Source organism: Chiloscyllium punctatum, chromosome 29, assembly GCF_047496795.1.
Source record: "Chiloscyllium punctatum isolate Juve2018m chromosome 29, sChiPun1.3, whole genome shotgun sequence".
Taxonomy (NCBI): Eukaryota; Metazoa; Chordata; class Chondrichthyes; order Orectolobiformes; family Hemiscylliidae; genus Chiloscyllium; species Chiloscyllium punctatum.
The window spans coordinates 65794328-65816618 of NC_092767.1; the positions used below are offsets into that span (position 1 = coordinate 65794328).

General features: G+C 57.0%; 1 protein-coding gene across 8 annotated transcripts in view; it reads right to left on the reverse strand.

The window, feature by feature from the left end:
- Nucleotides 1-22291, reverse strand: part of LOC140454485 (homeobox protein Meis1-like) — a 442925-nt gene that overhangs the window by 300570 nt on the left and 120064 nt on the right. For all 8 annotated transcript variants that reach the window (XM_072549266.1, XM_072549267.1, XM_072549268.1 and 5 more), the window contains exon 5: nt 21969-22019. In XM_072549266.1, the coding sequence (XP_072405367.1) occupies nt 21969-22019 (51 nt within the window). The remainder of the gene's footprint in view (nt 1-21968; nt 22020-22291) is intronic.

A 22291-nucleotide genomic window follows, 5' to 3' on the forward strand; every position in this document is an offset into this window, starting at 1 on the left:
CTGATTGCAGTAGGGGGCATCCTTCTGTGACTATTGGCACCTTCTGTCTGATAATGTTCAAGTTACGGGCACAGCCACCCCTTGCATTCGTATAGCACCTCTCACATTGTAAAGCACTATTGTGACTGGAACTGGGGCAATGGTCCTGATACCAATGAAGCCATGTGTAAGGTGGCTCAGTGGTTAGCACTGCTGCCTCACAGCGCCAGCGACCCGGGTTCAATCCCAGCCTCGGGCGACTGTCTGTGTGGAGTTTGCACATTCTCCCCATGTCTGCGTGGGATTCCACCCAGTGCTCCGGCTTCCTCCCACAGTCTGAGGATGTGCAGATTAGGGTGGATTGGCCATGGGAAATGCAGGAATGGGGTGGATCCAGTGGGATGCTCTTTGTGATGGGGTGTATCTTACATATAGACATCATGTGATCGAAGAGCCAAATTAATGAGAAAGATTTTTTTAAAATTCTCTGCATCTGAAGTCTTTGACCTCCTTGGGTTTGTTGGTCAGCTTTAGCAGCTTAAACCGTAGAGCGAAGTCCTACCTTCCACTTAAAACATCCCCCATTGACGCTCAGTAGCAGCAGGGTGGACCATCTACAAGATGCACTGCAGAAATTCACCAAAGATCCTCAGACAGCACCTTCCAAACCCACGACCACTTCCAGCCGGAAGGACAAGGGCAGCAGATCCATGGGAACACCACCCCCTGCCAGTTCCCCTCCACTCTCCATCCCGACGTGGAAATATATCGCCGTTCCTTCAGTGTCACTGGGTCCAAATCCTGGAATTCCCTCCCTCAGGGCATTGTGGGTGAACTCAAACCGAATGATCTGCAGATGGGGGAGGGTAGAGGACCTTTTGTAGTGCAGTGGTAATGTCCCTATCCCTGGTCCAGGACAGCCAGGCTCCTTTCCCATCTGTTCCAGAGGTGTGTCGTGACATCTCTGAACAGGTTGATTAGGGTAAATATGTTTATTGATTAGGGAGAAAGTGTGGACTGCAGATACTGGAGAATTGGAGTCAGGAAGGGTGCCCCTTGGGTGCTGCCTGACCTGCTGCGCTTTCCCAACACCACACTTTTCGCCTGTTACTGATCGGGGGGTGGGTGGTGCAGGGTTGGGGTGGGGGGTGGGGGGTGGTGCAGGTTTGGGGTGGGGGGTGGTAAGCTGGTGAATTTCAGGGGCGGGGGGAAGCTTGTATATGAGTGGAGGGGTCAGGGGAGATCAGTTGTAGCTGGGAAGGTTGCTGAGCTCCAGTTTCCTCTCAGTCCACATAGTGCTGTAAAAACCTGACAATTTCACCCTCCTTACCTTGTCCCACAGAATCTCTGCAAAGTATGGAAGCAGGCCATTCAGCCCACCCTCACCCTCTGAGGGGCATCCCACTCCCCTATCCTCTAAGCCTGCATTTCCCATGGCTAACCCACACAGCTCTGGACAACATGGGGCAATTTAGCGTGGCCAATTCGCCCTAAGTTGACTGTGGGAGGAAACCCACGCAGACACAGGGAGAATGTGCAAACTCCACATGGACAGTCACCCCTGAGGGTGGAATCGAACCTGGTCCCTGGTGCTGGGAGGAAGCAGTGCTAACCGCTGAGCCACCGTGCCAGGGAATGCACCAGTTTAGGGTTTCAAAACAAGAACACAACTTTTATCAAGTGATCTTACGCCTGACTGGTCAACCAGCCCTTGCTCTCCACCCTATCTCTATTGGCTGGATCCAGGTCAGGGGTCAGCCTTGGACATGTTTTGGACTAGCGTTCCAGTGTCGGTTCTGACTCAGTCGATAGCCTCAGAGCTGGAAAGGTTTCTGAATGTTCAAATCCCGCTCCGGACTTGGTTGTAACAGTTAAGGCTGACTTTCCCATGCTTCAGTGATAAGGAGGCTGTCATTTGGATATAACGTTACACCGAGACCCCATTTGCCCACTCAGCGAGATTCCAAAGCATTGTTTCATAAAACAGCAGATGTGATATTTACCCTTTCATCAAGGAAGTTGAAGGGGGTGACCTTACAGAGATTTATAAAATCATGAGGGGCACGGATAAGGTGAATAGCAGGTGTCTTTTCCCTTGGACGGGGGGTTTCAAGGTGAAACATAGTTTTAAGTTGAAAGGAGAAAGATTTAAAATAAACAAGGAGGAGCAATTTTTTTTACCACGGAGAGCAGTTTGCGTGTGGAATGAACTTCCTGAGCAAGTGGTGGGTGTGGGTAGAGCTACAACGTTTAAAAGACATTTGGATGAGTTCATGAATGGGAAAGATTTGGAGGGATATGGGCCAGGAGCAGGCAGGTGGGACTGGTTTAGTTTGAGATGATGCTCAGCACGGACTGGTTGGGCCGAAGGGTCTGTTTCTGTGCTGCATGACTCCATGACATCACAAATACAGGTCACTGATAGTGGGAGATGTTGGAATAGTTCACTAAGATAGACTTATACAGCACGGAAACAGATCCTTCGGTCCAACGCATCCATGCTGCCCAGATATCCCAACCCAATCTAGTCTGTCGTAACCCAGGGACCCAGGCTAGTGTAATAATCCAGGGGCGCGGGTTTAAACCCTGCCACTGTAGCTGCTGGAGCTTCAATAAAATCTTGAACTGAAACCTAGTCTCGGTGACGGTAACCAGGTAACTAGCGGAGGTTATTACAGAAACAAAGAACAATAAATCATTCTGTCTATTGTGTCAGAGCGGGAGATCTTCTGCCTTCACTCTGGTCTGGCCTACACGTGACTCCAGGCCCATAGCAACACGATTGACTCTTTACACTGCCCTCTGCAGTGGGCCGAGCGGTTCGAGGGGCAATTAGGAACGGGCAACAAATGTGGTGCTAGCCAGTGATACCACGCATCCCTTGAAGGTGTGAAGGATTGTGGGACCTGTGGGAGCTTGCTGTGTGCGAATTGAGCATCATCCAACGCTTCCATTGTGCTGAAAGGGTGCTACATCAATGAAATCTTTTCTTACTTTTCTTTCTCTCTCGCCCGAACCGAACGCACCGTTTTTCTGAGGGATGGGCGTTAAATATTTCCAGGAAATAATTTGGGATAGGTCGGGGAGTGAGGCCCTGCATCAAGAGGACGTTGTACCTGACCTGGGGAGCACTCCACACTGCAAGGGTCTGGTTAGAGGGAGTGGAAATAACTGTGAACGTTAGCAGAGTGATGGGACACGCAGGGAGATGGTTATCAAACCTCTAAAACAGCATCTGTTTGAACGCCAGGCACTATCGTCTGAGTATCATGTTGCTAAACCGCACAGCAGGCTGACAGGTAAATGTATCACATTGTGAAACAGAGAGAGAGAGAAAGAGAGAGAGAGAGACTCAGCTTAGATTCCCAGGCCGAGGGGGGGTCAGTGCAGAGAAAAGGAAAAGCAGTAAATCAACAAAACCTCTGACGTCTCCTCACACAGCCCACCCAGCCCAACTCTCCAGAAACAAGAGAAGGGGGTGATGCCTCTCATGGCCGAATAGCATTGCCACCACTCCCCACTGCCAAAAGGTTGGCTATTTGGGCTGATGGGCTTGGAAGGTGATCGCAGTTGGGAAACCGGGAGGCCATGGTCTGAGTGGGGGGGTGGAGTGGATGGGGGGGGGGGCAGTGTGCAGATGGTGAGGTGTGAGGCGGTGTTGGGGGGGGTGTTGAGAGGCTGTTGAAGGGGAGGTGGGGGTGTTCGAGAGGGGACGGGGGGTGTTGGAGAGTGGGGTGTGCAGGGGGAGGGGTTGTTGAAGGGGGAACAGGTGAGTTGTAGAGGAGCTAGAGGGGGAGTTGGAGGTGGGAGGGGTTGGTGGAGGGAGGGACGGGATGTTGTAGGGGAGAGGGGTGTTAAGGGGGAGGGAGTGTTGCGGAGGAGGGAGTGTTGGTGGGGGGAGAGGGGTTTTTTGGGGGAATGGGGAGTTTTAGGGAGAGGGGGTGTTGAAGGGGAAGAGAGTTGGACGGGGGAGGGGGAAGGGGGTGTTGGAGGGGGAGTCGAGGTGCATAAGTGGGGATGGAGTGTGGTAGGGGAGGGGGTGTTGGGGGGAAATTGGAGGGGAGAGAGGGGGTGTTGGAGGGGAGAGAGGGGGTGTTGGAGGGGAGGGAAGGGGTGTTGGAGGGGAGGGAGGGGTGTTGGAGGGGAGGGAGGGGTGTTGGAGGGGAGAGAGGGGGTGTTGGAGAGGGGGAGGGAGTGTTGGAGGGGAGGGTGGGGTGTTAGATGGGAAGAGAGGAGTGTTGGAGGGGAGGGAGGGGGTGTTGGAGGGGAGAGAGGGGTTTTGGAGGGGAGGGAGGGGTGTTGGAGGGGAGAGAGGAGTGTTGAAGGGGAGGGAAGGGGTGTTGGAGGGGAGAGAGGGGGTGTTGGAGGGGAGGGAGGGGGGTGTTGGAGGGGAGAGAGGGGTTTTGGAGGGGAGGGAGGGGGTGTTGGAGAGGAGGGAGGAGTGTTGAAGGGGAGGGAAGGGGTGTTGGAGGGGAGGGAGGGGTGTTGGAGGGGAGGGAGGGGTGTTGGAGGGGAGGGAGGGGTGTTGGAGTGGAGGGAGGAGTGTTGAAGGGGAGGGAAGGGGTGTTGGAGGGGAGGGAGGGGTGTTGGAGGGGAGGAAGGGGTGTTGGAGGGGAGAGAGGGGTGTTGAAGGGGAGGGGAAGGGGTGTTGGAGGGGAGGGAGGGGTGTTGGAGGGGAGAGAGGGGTGTTGGAGGGGAGGGAGGAGTGTTGAAGGGGAGGGAAGGGGTGTTGGAGGGGAGGGAGGGGTGTTGGAGGGGAGGGAGGAGTGTTGAAGGGGAGGGAAGGGGTGTTGGAGGGGAGGGAGGGGTGTTGGAGGGGAGGGAGGAGTGTTGAAGGGGAGGGAAGGGGTGTTGGAGGGGAGGGAGGGGTGTTGGAGGGGAGGGAGGGGTGTTGGAGGGGAGAGAGGGGTGTTGGAGGGGAGGGAAGGAATGTTTGAGGGGTGGGAGGAGTGTTGGAGGGGAGGGAGATGTGTTGGAGAGGAGGGAGGGGTGTTGGAGAGGAGGGAGGTGTATTGGAGGGGAGGGAGGAGTGTTGAAGGGGAGGGAAGGGGGTGTTGGAGGGGAGGGAAGGGGTGTTGGAGGGGAGGGAGGGGTGTTGGAGGGGAGAGAGGGGTGTTGGAGGGGAGAGGAGGGGTGTTGGAGGGGAGAGAGGGGTGTTGGAGGGGAGGGAAGGAATGTTTTGAGGGGTGGGAGGAGTGTTGGAGGGGTGGGAGGAGTGTTGGAGGGGAGGGAGGTGTGTGGAGAGGAGGGAGGTGTGTTGGGAGAGGAGGGAGGTGTATTGGAGGGGAGGGAGGGGGTGTTGGAGGGGAGGGAGGGGTGTTGGAGGGGGAGACAAGAGTGTTGGAGGGGAGAGAGGGTGTTGGAGGGGGAGAGAGGAGGTGTTTGAGGGGAGAGAAGGGTGTTGGAGGGGAGGGAGGGAGTGTTGGAGGGGAGGGGAGGGAGGGAGGGAGTGTTGGAGGGGAGGGAGGAGATGTTGGAGGGGAGGGAGGGGATGTTAGAGGGAGGGGTGTTGGAGGGGGTGAGAGGGAGTGTTGCAAGGGAGGGAGGGATGTTGGAGGGGAGGGAGGGGATGTTGGAGGGGTGGGAGGGAGGGAGGGAGGGGATGTTAGAGAGAGGGGTGTTGGAGGGGGTGAGAGGGGAGTGTTGCAAGGGAGGGAGGGATGTTGGAGGGGAGGGGGGGTGTTGGAGGGGAGGGAGGGGTGTTGGAGGGGTGAGAGGGAGTGTTGGAGGGGAGGGAGGGGATGTTGGAGGGGAGGGTAGAGATGTTGGAGGGGAGGCATCGGATGTTGGAGGGGAGGCAAGGAGTGTTGGAGGGGAGGGAGGGAGTATTGGAGGGGAGGGAGGGGATGTTGGAGGGGAGGGAGGGGATGTTGGAGGGGAGGGAGGGGATGTTGGAGGGGGAGAAGGGAGTGTTGGAGGGGAGGAAGGGGATGTTGGAGGGGAGGGAGGGGATGTTGGAGGGGAGGGAGGGAGTATTGGAGGGGAGGGAGGGGATGTTGGAGGGAAGGGAAGGAGTATTGGAGGGGAGTGAGGGAGTGTTGTAGGGGAGGGAGGGGTGTTGGAGGGGAGGGAGGGGATGTTGGAGGGAAGGAAGGAGTATTGGAGGGGAGGGAGGGATGTTGGAGGGGAGGGAGGGGATGTTGGAGGGAAGGGAGGGGGATGTTGGAGGGGGAGAAGGGAGTGTTGGAGGGGAGGAAGGGGATGTTGGAGGGGGAGGGAGGGGATGTTGGAGGGGAGGGAGGAAGTATTGGAGGGGAGGGAGGGGATGTTGGAGGGAAGGGAAGGAGTATTGGAGGGGAGTGAGGGAGTGTTGTAGGGGAGGGAGGGGTGTTGGAGGGGAGGGAGGGGATGTTGGAGGGAAGGGAGGGAGGGAGTATTGGAGGGGAGGGAAGGAATGTTGGAGGGGAGGGAGGTAGTATTGGAGGGGAGTGAGGGAGTGTTGTAGGGGAGGGAGGGGTGTTGGAGGGAAGGGAAGGGGGTGTTGGAGGGGAGGGAGGGGATGTTGGAGGGGAGGGAGGGGATGTTGGAGGAAGGGAGGGAGGGAGTATTGGAGGGGAGGGGAAGGAATGTTGGAGGGGAGGGAGGTAGTATTGGAGGGGAGTGAGGGAGTGTTGTAGGGGAGGGAGGGGTGTTGGAGGGAAGGGAAGGGGTGTTGGAGGGGAGGGGATGGGATGTTGGAGGGGAGGGAGGGAGGGAGTATTGGAGGGGAGGGAAGGAATGTTGGAGGGGAGGGAGGTAGTATTGGAGGGGAGTGAGGGAGTGTTGTAGGGGAGGGAGGGGTGTTGGAGGGAAGGGAAGGAGTATTGGAGGGGAGGGAGGGAGTATTGGAGGGGAGGGAGGGGATGTTGGAGGGGAGGGAGGGGATGTTGGAGGGGAGGGAAGAAGTATTGGAGGGGGGGAAGGGAGGTGTTGGAGGGGAGGGAGGGAGTATTGGAGGGGAGGGAGGGGTGTTGGAGGGGAGGGAGGGGATGTTGGAGGGAAGGGAGGGGGTGTTGGAGGGGAGGGAGTGAGTGTTGGAGGGGAGGGAGGGGATGTTGGAGTGGAGGGAGGGAGAGTTGGAGGGGAGGGATGGGATGTTGGAGGGGAGGGAGGGGATGTTGGACGGGAGGGAGGGAGTATTGGAAGGGAGGGAGTGTTGGAGGGGAGGGAGGGAGTATTGGAGGGGAGGGAGGGGTGTTGGAGGGGAGAGAGGGAGTGTTGGAGGGGAGGGAGGGGTGTTGGAGGGGAGGGAGGGATGTTGGAGGGGAAAGAGGGAGTGTTGGAGGGTAGGGGTGTTGGAGGGGGAGGGAGGGGGTGTTGGAGGGGAGGGAGCAGTGTTGGAGAGGAGAGAGGGGGTGTTGGAGGGGGAGAGAGGGGGTGTTGGAGGGGAGAGAGGGGGTGTTGGAGGGGAGGGAGAGGAGGGAGAGAGTGTTGGAGAGGAGAGAGGGGGTGTTGGAGGGGAGGGAGGGGATGTTGGAGGGGAGGGAGGGATGCTGGAGGGGAGGGAGGGGGTGTTGGAGGGGAGGGAGGAGTGTTGAAGGGGAGGGAAGGGGTGTTGGAGGGGAGGGAGGGGTGTTGGAGGGGAGGGAGGGGTGTTGGAGGGGAGAGAGGGGTGTTGGAGAGGGGGAGGGAGTGTTGGAGGGGAGGGTGGGGTGTTAGATGGGAAGAGAGGAGTGTTGGAGGGGAGGGAGGGGTTTTGGAGGGGAGGGAGGGGGTGTTGGAGAGGAGGGAGGAGTGTTGAAGGGGAGGGAAGGGGTGTTGGAGGGGAGGGAGGGGTGTTGGAGGGGAGGGAGGGGTGTTGGAGGGGAGGGAGGAGTGTTGAAGGGGAGGGAAGGGGTGTTGGAGGGGAGGGAGGGGTTTTGGAGGGGAGGGAGGGGGTGTTGGAGAGGAGGGAGGAGTGTTGAAGGGGAGGGAAGGGGTGTTGGAGGGGAGGGAGGGGTGTTGGAGGGGAGGGAGGGGTGTTGAAGGGGAGGGAAGGGGTGTTGGAGGGGAGGGAGGGGTGTTGGAGGGGAGGGAGGGGTGTTGGAGGGGAGGGAGGGGTGTTGGAGGGGAGGGAGGAGTGTTGAAGGGGAGGGAAGGGGTGTTGGAGGGGAGGGAGGGGTGTTGGAGGGGAGGGAGGGGTGTTGGAGGGGAGAGAGGGGTGTTGGAGGGGAGAGAGGGGTGTTGGAGGGGAGGGAAGGGGTGTTGGAGGGGAGGGAGGGGTGTTGGAGGGGAGGGAGGGGTGTTGGAGGGGAGGGAGGGGTGTTGGAGGGGAGGGAGGGGTGTTGGAGGGGAGGGAGGGGTGTTGGAGGGGAGAGAGGGGTGTTGGAGAGGGGGAGGGAGTGTTGGAGGGGAGGGTGGGGTGTTAGATGGGAAGAGAGGAGTGTTGGAGGGGAGGGAGGGGGTGTTGGAGGGGAGAGAGGGGTTTTGGAGGGGAGGGAGGGGGTGTTGGAGAGGAGGGAGGAGTGTTGAAGGGGAGGGAAGGGGTGTTGGAGGGGAGGGAGGGGTGTTGGAGGGGAGGGAGGGGTGTTGGAGGGGAGAGAGGGGTGTTGGAGGGGAGAGAGGGGTGTTGGAGGGGAGGGAAGGAATGTTTGAGGGGTGGGAGGAGTGTTGGAGGGGAGGGAGGTGTGTTGGAGAGGAGGGAGGTGTGTTGGAGAGGAGGGAGGTGTATTGGAGGGGAGGGAGGGGGTGTTGGAGGGGAGGGAGGGGTGTTGGAGGGGGAGACAAGAGTGTTGGAGGGGAGAGAGGGTGTTGGAGGGGGAGAGAGGAGGTGTTTGAGGGGAGAGAAGGGTGTTGGAGGGGAGGGAGGGAGTGTTGGAGGGGAGGGGAGGGAGGGAGGGAGTGTTGGAGGGGAGGGAGGAGATGTTGGAGGGGAGGGAGGGGATGTTAGAGGGAGGGGTGTTGGAGGGGGTGAGAGGGAGTGTTGCAAGGGAGGGAGGGATGTTGGAGGGGAGGGAGGGGATGTTGGAGGGGTGGGAGGGAGGGAGGGAGGGGATGTTAGAGAGAGGGGTGTTGGAGGGGGTGAGAGGGAGTGTTGCAAGGGAGGGAGGGATGTTGGAGGGGAGGGGGGGTGTTGGAGGGGAGGGAGGGGTGTTGGAGGGGTGAGAGGGAGTGTTGGAGGGGAGGGAGGGGATGTTGGAGGGGAGGGTAGAGATGTTGGAGGGGAGGCATCGGATGTTGGAGGGGAGGCAAGGAGTGTTGGAGGGGAGGGAGGGAGTATTGGAGGGGAGGGAGGGGATGTTGGAGGGGAGGGAGGGGATGTTGGAGGGGAGGGAGGGGATGTTGGAGGGGGGAGAAGGGAGTGTTGGAGGGGAGGAAGGGGATGTTGGAGGGGAGGGAGGGGATGTTGGAGGGGAGGGAGGGAGTATTGGAGGGGAGGGAGGGGATGTTGGAGGGAAGGGAAGGAGTATTGGAGGGGAGTGAGGGAGTGTTGTAGGGGAGGGAGGGGTGTTGGAGGGGAGGGAGGGGATGTTGGAGGGAAGGGAAGGAGTATTGGAGGGGAGGGAGGGATGTTGGAGGGGAGGGAGGGGATGTTGGAGGGGAGGGATGGGATGTTGGAGGGGAGGGAGGGAGGGAGTATTGGAGGGGAGGGAAGGAATGTTGGAGGGGAGGGAGGTAGTATTGGAGGGGAGTGAGGGAGTGTTGTAGGGGAGGGAGGGGTGTTGGAGGGAAGGGAAGGGGTGTTGGAGGGGAGGGATGGGATGTTGGAGGGGAGGGAGGGAGGGAGTATTGGAGGGGAGGGAAGGAATGTTGGAGGGGAGGGAGGTAGTATTGGAGGGGAGTGAGGGAGTGTTGTAGGGGAGGGAGGGGTGTTGGAGGGAAGGGAAGGAGTATTGGAGGGGAGGGAGGGAGTATTGGAGGGGAGGGAGGGGATGTTGGAGGGGAGGGAGGGGATGTTGGAGGGGAGGGAAGAAGTATTGGAGGGGGGAAGGGAGTGTTGGAGGGGAGGGAGGGAGTATTGGAGGGGAGGGAGGGGTGTTGGAGGGGAGGGAGGGGATGTTGGAGGGAAGGGAGGGGGTGTTGGAGGGGAGGGAGTGGATGTTGGAGGGAAGGGAGGGAGTGTTGGAGGGGAGGGAGGGGATGTTGGAGTGGAGGGAGGGAGAGTTGGAGGGGAGGGATGGGATGTTGGACGGGAGGGAGGGAGTATTGGAAGGGAGGGAGTGTTGGAGGGGAGGGAGGGAGTATTGGAGGGGAGGGAGGGGTGTTGGAGGGGAGAGAGGGAGTGTTGGAGGGGAGGGAGGGGATGTTGGAGTGGAGGGAGGGAGAGTTGGAGGGGAGGGAGGGGATGTTGGACGGGAGGGAGGGAGTATTGGAAGGGAGGGAGTGTTGGAGGGGAGGGAGGGAGTATTGGAGGGGAGGGAGGGGTGTTGGAGGGGAGAGAGGGAGTGTTGGAGGGGAGGGAGGGAGTATTGGAAGGGAGGGAGGGGTGTTGGAGGGGAGGGAGGGATGTTGGAGGGGAAAGAGGGAGTGTTGGAGGGTAGGGGTGTTGGAGGGAAGGGAAGGGGTGTTGGAGGGGAGGGAGGGGATGTTGGAGTGGAGGGAGGGAGAGTTGGAGGGGAGGGATGGGATGTTGGAGGGGAGGGAGGGGATGTTGGACGGGAGGGAGGGAGTATTGGAAGGGAGGGAGTGTTGGAGGGGAGGGAGGGAGTATTGGAGGGGAGGGAGGGGTGTTGGAGGGGAGAGAGGGAGTGTTGGAGGGGAGGGAGGGGTGTTGGAGGGGAGGGAGGGATGTTGGAGGGGAAAGAGGGAGTGTTGGAGGGTAGGGGTGTTGGAGGGGGAGGGAGGGGGTGTTGGAGGGGAGGGAGCAGTGTTGGAGAGGAGAGAGGGGGTGTTGGAGGGGAGAGAGGGGGTGTTGGAGGGGAGAGAGGGGGTGTTGGAGGGGAGGGAGGGGTGTTGGAGGGGAGGGAGAGAGTGTTGGAGAGGAGAGAGGGGGTGTTGGAGGGGAGGGAGGGGATGTTGGAGAGGGAGAGCGGGTGTGTTGGAGGGGAGGGAGGGGTGTTGGAGGGGAGGGAGGGATGCTGGAGGGGAGGGAGGGGGTGTTGGAGGGGAGGGAGGGAGTATTGGAGGGGAGGGAGGGGATGTTGGAGGGAAGGGAGGGGATGTTGGAGGGAAGGGAGGGGATGTTGGAGGGGAGGGAGGGGGTGTTGGGGGAGGGAGGGAGTGTTGGAGGGGAGGGAGGGGATGTTGGAGGGGAGGCATCGGATGTTGGAGGGGAGGGAGGGGATGTTGGAGGTGAGGGAAGGAGCACTGGAGGGGAGGGAGGGAGTGTTGGAGCAGGGGAGGCAGTGGAGGGGGGGGGGGAGGGGGGGGGGGAGGGGGGGGGGGGGGGGGGGGGGGGGGGGGGGAGGGGGGGAGGGGGGGAGGGGGGGAGGGGGGGGGGGGGTGGGGGGGGGGGGGAAGGGGGGGTGGAGGGGAGGAGGAGTATTGGAGGGTTGGGGAGGGAGTGTTGGAGGGGAGAGGGGGAGTATTGGAGGGAAGTGAGGGAGTGTTGTAGGGGAGGGAGGGATTATTGTAGGGAGGGGTGTTGCAGGGGAGGGAGGGGATGTTGGAGGGTAGGGGTGTTGGAGGGGGAGGGAGGGAGTGTTGGAGGGGAGGGAGGGGTGTTGGAGGGGAGAGAGGTGGTCTTGGAGGGGAGGGAGGGGTGTTGGAGGGGAGAGAGGTGGTCTTGGAGGGGAGGGAGGGGTGTTGGAGGGGAGGGAGGGGGTGTTGGAGGTGAGGGAGGGGGTGTTGGAGGGGTGGGAGGGGGTGTTGGAGGTGAGGGAGGGGGTGTTGGAGGTGAGGGAGGGGGTGTTGGAGGGGTGAGGGGAGTGTTGGAGGGGAGGGAGGGAAGTTGGAGGGGAGGAAGGCAGTGTCAGAGGGGGAGGGAGTGTGGGGGGAGTGGGGGATTTAGAGGGGAGGGAGGGGGTGTTGCAGGGGGAGAGAGTGTTGGGGGAGGGGGTGTTGGAGGGGAGGGAGGGGATATTGGAGGGGGAGGGAGCATTGAGGGGTTGGAGGGGAGACAGGGGGTGTTGAAGGTGAGAGAAGGGGTGTTGGAGGGGAGAGGGGGTGTTGGAGGAGAGGGAGGGGATGTTGGAGGAGAGGGAGGGGATGTTGGAGGGAAGAGAGAGGGTGTTAGAGAGGCGGGAGGGGGTGTTTGGAGGGGGTGTGATGGAGGGTGGAGGGAGTGTTGGAGGGGGAGTGATGGAGGGTGGAGGGAGTGTTTGAGGGGGAGTGATGGAGGGTGGAGGGAGTGTTGGAGGGGGAGTGATGGAGGGTGGAGGGATTGTTGGGGGGACTGATGGAGGGCAGAGGGAGTGTTGGAGGGTGGAGGGAGTGATGGAGGGGTGTGTTGGAAGGAGTGATGGAGGGGGAGTGATGGAGGGTGCAGGGTGTGTTGGAGGGGGAGTAATGGAGGATGGAGAAAGTGATGGAGGGGAGTGATGGAGGGTGGAGGAAGCGTTGGAGGGGGAGTGATGGAGGGTGGAGGGAGTGTTGGAGGGGGAGTGATGGAGGGGGGAGCGATGGAGGGTGAAGGGAGTGATGGAGGAGTGTTGGAGGGTGGAGGGATTGTTGGGGGAGGGGGAGTGATGGAGGGCGGAGGGAGTGTTGGAGGGGGAGTGTTGGAGGTGGGAGGGAGTGTTGGTGGAGGAGTGATGGAGGGTGGAGGGAGTGTTGGAGGGTGAGTGATGGAGGGTGGAGGGAGTGTTGGAGGGTGAGTGATGGAGGGTGGAGGGAGTGATGGAGGGGGAGTGTTGGAGGTTGGAGGGAGTAATGGCAGGGGAGTGATGGAGGATGGAGGGAGTGATGGAGGGGGAGGGATGGAGGGTGGAGGGGATGTTTGAGGGGGAGTGATGGAGGTTAGAGGGAGTGTTGGAGGGGAGTGATGGAGCGTGGAGGAAATTTTGGAGGGGGAGTAATGGAGGGTAGAGTGTTGGAGGGAGAGTGATGGAGGGTGGATGGAGTGTTGGAGGGGGAGTGATGGAGGGTGGAGGGTGTGATGGAGGGTGGAAGGAGTGTTGGACGGGGAGTGATGGAGGGTGGATTGAGTGTTGGAGTGTGAATGATGGAGATTGGAGGGAGTGTTGGAGGGGGAGTGATGGAGGGTGGAGGGAGTATTGGAGGGGAGTGATGGAGGGTGGAGGGAGTGTTGGAGGGGGAGTGTTGGAGGGTGGAGGGAGTGATGGAGGGTGGAGGGAGTGATGAAGGGGGAGTATTGGAGCTTGGAGGGAGTGATATTAGGGGAATGATGGAGGGTGGAGGGAGTGTTGGAGGGGGAGTGTTGGAGGTTGGAGGGAGTGATGGAGGGGGAGTGATGGAGGTTTGAGGGAGTGTTGGATGGGAGTGATGGAGGGTGGAGGGAGTGTTGGAGGGCAAGTTGGAGGTTGGAGGGAGTGTTGGAGGGGGAGTGATGGAGGGTGGAGGGAGTGATGGAGGTGGAGTGATGGAGGGTGGAGGGAGTGTTGGAGGGTGAGTGATGGAGGGTGGAGGGAGTGTTGGAGGGGGAGTGTTGGAGGGTGGAGGGAGTGTTGGAGGGGGAGTGTTGGAGGGTGGAGGGAGTGATGGAGGTGGAGTGATGGAGGGTGGAGGGAGTGTTGGAGGGCAAGTGATGGAGGGTGGAGGGAGTGTTGGAGGGGAGTGATGGAGGATATGTTGGAGGGGGAGTGATGGAGTGTGGAGGAAGTGTTGGAGGGGGAGTGATGGAAAAGGGTGGATGGAGTTCGGAAGGGGAGTGATGGAGGATGGAGGGAGTGTTGGAGGGGGAGTGATGGAGGGTGGAGGGAGTGTTGGAGAGACAGTGTTGGAGGTTGGAGGGAGTGATGGAGAGGGAGTGATGGAGGGTGGAGGGTGTGTTGGAGGGGGAGTGATGGAGGGTGGAGGGAGTGATGAAGGGGGAGTATTGGAGCTTGGAGGGAGTGATATTAGGGGAATGATGGAGGGTGGAGGGAGTGTTGGAGGGGGAGTGTTGGAGGTTGGAGGGAGTGATGGAGGGGGAGTGATGGAGGTTTGAGGGAGTGTTGGATGGGAGTGATGGAGGGTGGAGGGAGTGTTGGAGGGCAAGTTGGAGGTTGGAGGGACTGTTGGAGGGGGAATGATGGAGGGTGGAAGGAGTGATGGAGGTGGAGTGATGGAGGGTGGAGGGAGTGTTGGAGGGTGAGTGATGGAGGGTGGAGGGAGTGTTGGAGGGGGAGTGTTGGAGGGTGGAGGGAGTGTTGGAGGGGGAGTGTTGGAGGGTGGAGGGAGTGATGGAGGTGGAGTGATGGAGGGTGGAGGGAGTGTTGGAGGGCAAGTGATGGAGGGTGGAGGGAGTGTTGGAGGGGAGTGATGGAGGATATGTTGGAGGGGGAGTGATGGAGTGTGGAGGAAGTGTTGGAGGGGGAGTGATGGAAAAGGGTGGATGGAGTTCGGAAGGGGAGTGATGGAGGATGGAGGGAGTGTTGGAGGGGGAGTGATGGAGGGTGGAGGGAGTGTTGGAGGGGGAGTGTTGGAGGTTGGAGGGAGTGATGGAGAGGGAGTGATGGAGGGTGGAGGGTGTGTTGGAGGGGGAGTGATGGAGGGTGGAGGGAGTGTTGGAGGGGGAGTGTTGGAGCATGGAGGGAGTGTTGGAGGGTGAATGTTGGAGGGTGGAGGGAGTGTTGGAGGGGGAATGATGGAGGGTGGAGGGAGTGTTGGAGGTGGAGTGTTGGAGGGTGGAGGGAGTGTTGGAGGTGGAGTGTTGGAGGGTGGAGGGAGTGTTGGCGTGGGAGTGTTGGAGGGTAGAGTGAGTGTTGGAGGTGGAGTGTTGGAGGGTGGAGGGAGTGTTGGCGTGGGAGTGTTGGAGGGTGGAGGGAGTGTTGGCATGGAAGTGTTGGAGGGTGTAGGGAGTGTTGGAGGGGGAGTGTTGGAGGGTGGAGGGATTGTTGGAGGGGGAGTGTTGGAGGGTGGAAGAAGTGTTGGAGGGGGAGTGATGGCGGGTGCAGGGAGTGTTGGAGGGGGAGTGTTGGAGGGGGAGTGTTGGAGGGTGGAAGGAGTGTTGGAGAGTGGAGGGAGTGTTGGAGGTTGGAGGGAGTGTTGGAGGGGGAGTGATGGAGGGGGAGTGATGGAGGGTGTAGGGAGTGTTGGAGGGGGAGTGTTGGAGGGTGGAAGGAGTGTTGGAGAGTGGAGGGAGTGTTGGAGGTTGGAGGGAGTGTTGGAGGGGGAGTGATGGAGGGTGTAGGGACTGTTGGAGGGGGAGTGATAGAGGGTGGAGGGAGTGTTGGAGGGGGAGTGTTGGAGGGTGAGTGTTGGAGGGTGAGTTTTGGAGGGTGAGTGTTGGAGGGTGGAGGGAGTGTTGGAGGATGGAGGGAGTGTTGGAGGATGGAGGGAGTGTTGGAGGGGGAGTGATGGAGGATGGAGGGAGTGTTGGAGGGGGAGTGATGGAGGGTGGAGGGAGTGATGGAGGTGGAGTGATGGAGGGTGGAGGGAGTGTTGGAGGGTGAGTGTTGGAGGGTGGAGGGAGTGTTGGAGGGGAGTGTTGGAGGGTGGAGGGAGTGTTGGAGGGGGAGTGATGGAGGTTGGAGGGAGTGTTGGAGGGGGAGTGATGGAGGGTGGAGGGAGTGATGGAGGTGGAGTGATGGAGAGTGGAGGGAGTGTTGGAGGGTGAGTGTTGGAGGGTGGAGGGAGTGTTGCAGGGGAGTGTTGGAGGGTGGAGGGAGTGTTGGAGGGCAAGTGATGGAGGGTGGAGGGAGTGTTGGAGGGCAAGTGATGGAGGGTGGAGGGAGTGTTGGAGGGGAGTGATGGAGGATATGTTGGAGGGGGAGTGATGGAGTGTGGAGGGAGTGTTGGAGGGGGAGTGATGGAGGGTGGAGGGAGTGTTGGAGGGGGAGTGATGGAGGGTGGAGGGAGTGTTGGAGGGGGAGTGTTGGAGGGTGGAGGGAGTGTTGGAGGGGGAGTGATGGTGGTTGGAGGGAGTGTTGGAGGGGGAGTGTTGGAGGGTGGAGGGAGTGTTGGAGGGTGAGTGTTGGAGGGTGGAGGGAGTGTTGGAGGGGGAGTGTTGGAGGGTGAGTGTTGGAGGGTGTAGGGAGTGTTGGAGGGGGAGTGATGGAGGATGGAGGGAGTGTTGGAGGGGGAGTGTTGGAGGGTGAGTGTTGGAGGGTGTAGGGAGTGTTGGAGGGTGAGTGATGGAGGATGGAGGGAGTGATGGAGGGTGAGTGATGGAGGATGGAGGGAGTGTTGGAGCATGGAGGGAGTGTTGGAGCATGGAGGGAGTGTTGGAGGGGGAGTGTTGGAGGGTGGAGGGAGTGTTGGAGGGGGAGTGTTGGAGGGTGGAGGGAGTGTTGGAGGGGGAGTGTCGGAGGGTGGAGGGAGTGTTGGAGGGGGAGTGATGGAGGATGGAGGGAGTGTTGGAGGGGGAGTGTTGGAGGGTGGAGGGAGTGTTGGAGGGGGAGTGATGGAGGATGGAGGGAGTGTTGGAGGGGGAGTGTTGGAGGGGGAGTGATGGAGGATGGAGGGAGTGTTGGAGGGGGAGTGTTGGAGGGGGAGTGTTGGAGGGGGAGTGTTGGAGGGTGGAGGGAGTGTTGGAGGGTGAGTGTTGGAGGGTGGAGGGAGTGTTGGAGGGTGAGTGTTGGAGGGTGGAGGGAGTGTTGGAGGGGGAGTGTCGGAGGGTGGAGGGAGTGTTGGAGGGGGAGTGATGGAGGATGGAGGGAGTGTTGGAGGGGGAGTGTTGGAGGGTGGAGGGAGTGTTGGAGGGGGAGTGATGGAGGATGGAGGGAGTGTTGGAGGGGGAGTGTTGGAGGGGGAGTGATGGAGGATGGAGGGAGTGTTGGAGGGGGAGTGTTGGAGGGGGAGTGTTGGAGGGGGAGTGTTGGAGGGTGGAGGGAGTGTTGGAGGGTGAGTGTTGGAGGGTGGAGGGAGTGTTGGAGGGTGAGTGATGGAGGGTGTAGGGAGTGTTGGAGTGTGGAGGGAGTGTTGTAGGGAGTGATGGAGGGGGAGTGTTGGAGGGGGAGTGTTGGAGGGTGAGTGTTGGAGGGTGGAGGGAGTGTTGGAGGGTGAGTGTTGGAGGGTGTAGGGAGTGTTGGAGGGTGAGTGTTGGAGGGTGGAGGGAGTGATGGAGGGTGGAGGGAGTGTTGGAGGGAGTGTTGGAGGGAGTGTTGGAGGGTGAGTGTTGGAGGGTGTAGGGAGTGTTGGAGGGTGAGTGTTGGAGGGTGGAGGGAGTGATGGAGGGTGGAGGGAGTGTTGGAGGGTGAGTGTTGGAGGGTGTAGGGAGTGTTGGAGGGTGAGTGTTGGAGGGTGGAGGGAGTGATGGAGTGTTGGAGGGAGTGTTGGAGGGAGTGTTGGAGGGAGTGTTGGAGGGAGTGTTGGAGGGTGAGTGTTGGAGGGTGTAGGGAGTGTTGGAGGGTGAGTGTTGGAGGGTGGAGGGAGTGATGGAGGGTGGAGGGAGTGTTGGAGGGAGTGTTGGAGGGAGTGTTGGAGGGTGAGTGTTGGAGGGTGTAGGGAGTGTTGGAGGGTGAGTGTTGGAGGGTGGAGGGAGTGATGGAGTGTTGGAGGGAGTGTTGGAGGGAGTGTTGGAGGGAGTGTTGGAGGGAGTGTTGGAGGGTGTAGGGAGTGTTGGAGGGGGAGTGTTGGAGGGTGAGGTGACACAGTGGACCGAGACCATGCTGGTCTCACTGCAGCCCCTAAAGCAATGGCCCTCCGGCCTTAATCAAACACACAGAGACAAGCAGCGTTATAAATCACCTCGTGAGCAGCACAGGCCTTCGCCAGGCCCTGGGTCACTCTCAGGGCTGGAGTGTTACGGGAACCATTCCAAACCAGTAACGTCAACAGATACTCCAATGATGTCAGCCGCCGGGAGGGTCAAAGGTCACACCAGCTCGTAACCCCCATCTGAACCCTGGGATGGGGTTACAGCTTTGAAATCAGTCCGAGAATTCCTCTGATCGAGATTTGTGTGAGGATCATGGGCGATAGGTTTACTGGCTCGCGTTTCTTACCCTGCTGACAGTTTTAGGGGCATTACTCTGGGACACTTCAACCTATCCCCATTGAGATTTATGCCAGGATAGCCACCCACCTTGGCAAAACATGGCATTCCTGACATCTCACAACATCAACATCTTGTAAACTGCCTGAGTTCCAGTCCCGTACTCTACGTCCCTGCGTATGGTCACGTTTTAATGTTTCATTCATGGGATTGCTGTTTCTTAACTCTCCCTGGCTTGCCCTACCATCCAGTGAGGCCATTTTGGAGCAGGCCACGTTGCTACGGTGAGGCACCTGGAATCCGCGCACCCAGAGCATGAGCCCCTGGGTCACTCATCCCGGGAATGGCTCACGGCTCCTCCGTCCACAATTTAAATCCTACCTGGGTGTCACGATAGGATTTGAACCCACGTCCCCAGAGCTGAAGGATGGGCCGGTGACACTGATGTTCAGTCACTAACTTTAGCACCCCCCCACTCGACCCACACCCTGTGGCTCAAGGCAAGTTTTGTTGAGTCATACAGCACGGAAGCAGAGTTTTCAGTAATGCTCGTCCATGCTGACCAGGTTTCTCAAACTAAACTGCATTTGCCTGCACGCCCCTGACAACTCAGTGGTGAGCCCTGATGCCTCACAGCGCCCAGGGCCTGGGTCCGATTCCTTGGCATTCACTCTACCCACGTCCCTCGTGATTTTTCAACCTCTTTCAAGATCACCCTTGGCCTCTGATGCTCCCGGGGAAAGAAAAAGTCCCAGCCTCTCCTCATAACTCAAACCCTCCATCCTCGAAAATCTTTCCCGCACCCTTTTCAGTTAATAACATCACTCCCACAGCAGTTAAACTCGGATTGTGCACAGTTGCCTCACCAATGTCCTGTACAACCGCAACATAACGTCGATCGGCTCAAAGCTCTGTGCAATGAAAGCAAGCCTGTTTTTGTTTTAAAGAATTGAACTCTGTCCCTTTCTGATGTACAATGTCTAAGAATCTCCAATGATTTGCCTGAGATCAAGATGGTGGACTGGGTCGGTGGGGGGGGGGAAAAGGATCTCCCCAAGTGACTCCAACAATGGAATTTCTCTCAAGACAAGAGCTGAAAAGGGGGTTGCAACTTCCCCAGAGCCATCTGATCAAGGATGAATCCACTTGACTCTCTCTCCCTCAGATACGATTCCTGTAATCCCACTCTCTTCCCCACCGCCTTCAAATACCATCACAGAGGGAAATGCCTCATGTTACAATTCCGCACACTTTTTTTTTAATCATTCACAGGATGAGGGGTGAGTCAGCCTTTCTTACCCACCCCAAGTTGCCTGGAAGGCAGTTAAGAGTCAAGAGATATGGGCTTGGATGGCAGGTAAGGATGGCAGTTTTCTTCCCTAAAGGACATTAGTGAATCGGATGAGTTTTCCTGACAATCGGTCATCATTAGATTAATAATTCCAGGTGTTTTTATTGCATCTGCTGCAACAGGGTTCGAACCCAGGTCCCCACAACATTACCTGGGTCTCTACATGAACAGTCCAGCAATAATACAGCTAGGCTGTTGCCTCTCCTAGCATTGTTCAAGCTTAGACAAAGTGAACTTCTTTGGTTGCAAGAAACGGGTGCGATGGTACAGGAATATAATCACCACTTGCACTGATCCTGTATCAGTGTTGCCATCGTTTCAAGGCATTTAGAGTCATAGAGATGTACAGCATGGAAACAGACCCCTCGATCCAACCCGTCCATGCCGACCAGATATCCCAACCCAATCTAGTCCCACCTGCCAGCACCCGGCCCATATCCCTCCAAACCCTTCCTATTCATATACCCATCCAGATGCCTCTTAAATGTTGCAATCCACAGCTGTCCGCTCAGATATGAAATCCTGCTCAGAATAACGGCCTTTTAGAGGGTCCCCTGTCTCCTCTCGCATTCTCAGGACCAGGGCTGATTTAATAATCTGATTTAAGATTAATGATGCTGAAAATTTTTCCTTTCTTTCCTCCTGAGGAGAAATGATCCCGTGGAGAAAAATAGCCGAGATGCAATGACATAAAACCCAGGCACCCATTGCAAATAGCGGCACCTCACTCAAATGCTCAAATCTGCACTACTGCTGGGCATTTTAAGACAAATTGAAAATAATTACAAAAGATTTGCTGTTTGCGTATAAAGCCCACAGAACGTATAAAACAAACATCACTAAACATCCTCCATTTAATATCAAGTATTATAAAGTTACTGAACATTGTATAAAAAATAATTGCATTATACAAGGTGAAACAAAAGCCCTGTATCAGCTACAGGACAAATAATACTGGACACATTAAAAATAATATTTGCATAGTATATAATGTATGTCATTCGGCATCCTATATATAATGTTTAACTATCATATATGATTTAAATTGTACTCAACGAGAATCCAAATATTTTTGCAACATATATCTAAATGCTGTATATAATTTTTAAGATGTCAGATTTGATGTAAATATTGCTGAACACATTTTAAAATGGTACAGTATTTGTTCCAAAGCATTTGAGGTACTGCTTGTTATAAATAAAAGAGCAAGTCACCACAATTTCAGAGGGTAAATGGTTAGAGAGAGAGTAAGAGAAAGGGAGAGATAGAGAGAGAGAAGTAGAGAGAGAGAGAGAGAGAGAGAGAGAGAGAGAGAGAAATAGAGAGAGAGAAGAAAGAGAGAGAGAAAGAGAGAGAGTGAAATAGAGACAGAGAGAGAGAGAGAGAGAGGACTATTGGTGGTTTAGCCTGAGGGCCACTATACCTCAGGCAAGGTTGAGAAAGGGAGTCCTTCATTGTATCAGGTCGCCATAGTCTGACCAGACCAGAGGAGCTGCTCTCTCATTAGGGAGAGACGATGATAGTGGTTTAACCTGCAGGTCACCATTCCTCAGGCGAGGGGAGAGTCCTCAATGGTAGCAGGAATTGAAAGCTCTCTGGTTGAATCACAAAGCAGCTGTCCAGCCATCTGAGCTAACCGCTTATAAAGAATGGCTCCATCAGATAGGGTACAGATCCGGGAGAATGGGCTGAATGGCTTCCACCTGCACCACAATAATTCTGGTACTAATTGCCCTAGTAGATCGAGTAGCTCGAGATCTAACCATACTGATTGATGGTGAGGAGCCAGTGCTATCTGGTCATGCAGATATTTAATGAATGTTAATAAAGGTGAGGATTATTGAACAAAACAAAGTGTGTCATTCATCATCACTCCCTGCTCCCAATTGCTAAGGCTCCTTGTAAAGATTTAGAAGCAGGAATAAAATCGAGAGAAGGATCTGGGAAGAGAGTCTGAAATTAGTACAGGATTTAGTAGAGAACAGGAGAGATTCATGCACATGGGAAAACAGAGTGGGAAGGAAATAAAATAGGAAAGGAGAGGATGGAAAAAGTTACAATGAGGAGTGAAGAAAGAAATAGTGAAAGAATGAACTGGACATAATAGTATTCTGCTTCACTGCCACAGGATTCAATCAGTGCCTCTCAGGGGGTCGGAATTAAATAGTTAATTATCACATTAGTGAGGGTTTAGAGAAGTAAATGACTTGGTACGAACACTTGGCACTGAAATCAGCTCAGACACGTCCGAGATCTCAAACAGACCAGTAACCTCATTCCATAAGCTTCGGCACAGCCTCACTGTCTCTCACAATACACACGCTTCCCCACACCCCCACAGACACTCCACCCCCTCTCTCCACTCTCACACCCCCACAGACACTCCACCCCCTCTCTCCACTCTCACATCCCCACAGACACTCGCGCACAAATACATGTACTTCAACAGACCGACAAACACACAGATCCTCAACTATTCACAAAATAAAATGCTGGAGATCACAGTGGGTCAGGCAGCAACCAGGGAGAGACAGCAAGCTAACATTTTGAGTTGGAACATTTTTTTTTGTGCCCAATACAGATTCCAGCATCTACAGTAATTTGCTCCCTCATATATTCACACACACTTATGTTCGCATGCACAATAACACATACATGCCCACTCTCACATACATGCACTCAGGCACACACAGTGTCAGACAAGTGTGTAAGCTCAGGCACTTTTATGCACACTCGCACACTTTCCAGTAAACGCCCCCTTACCTTTTCCAACTCCAACAGATGAAACCGCAACACCTGGATGGCTTGAATCATCTGTTGGGTACAACAGATATAGTTAGGAAAGGGGAACCCAGCAAGTACCTGGTTTAAAGTTTGATACTATTATTTGAGCCAGTGAGCTTCTTACATTGAATTTAATACAGGAAACACTCTCTGCAAAAGTTACATTTTGGTTTGATTACAAATTTAATTTGCAACAGTAACAAATTAATTGAATTAAATCCTCCCTCCAAATATTACTTTGATACAATTAAATAGAGAACATTAACGCTTTCATGGACGTGACCTAACTTGCAAGGTCAAAT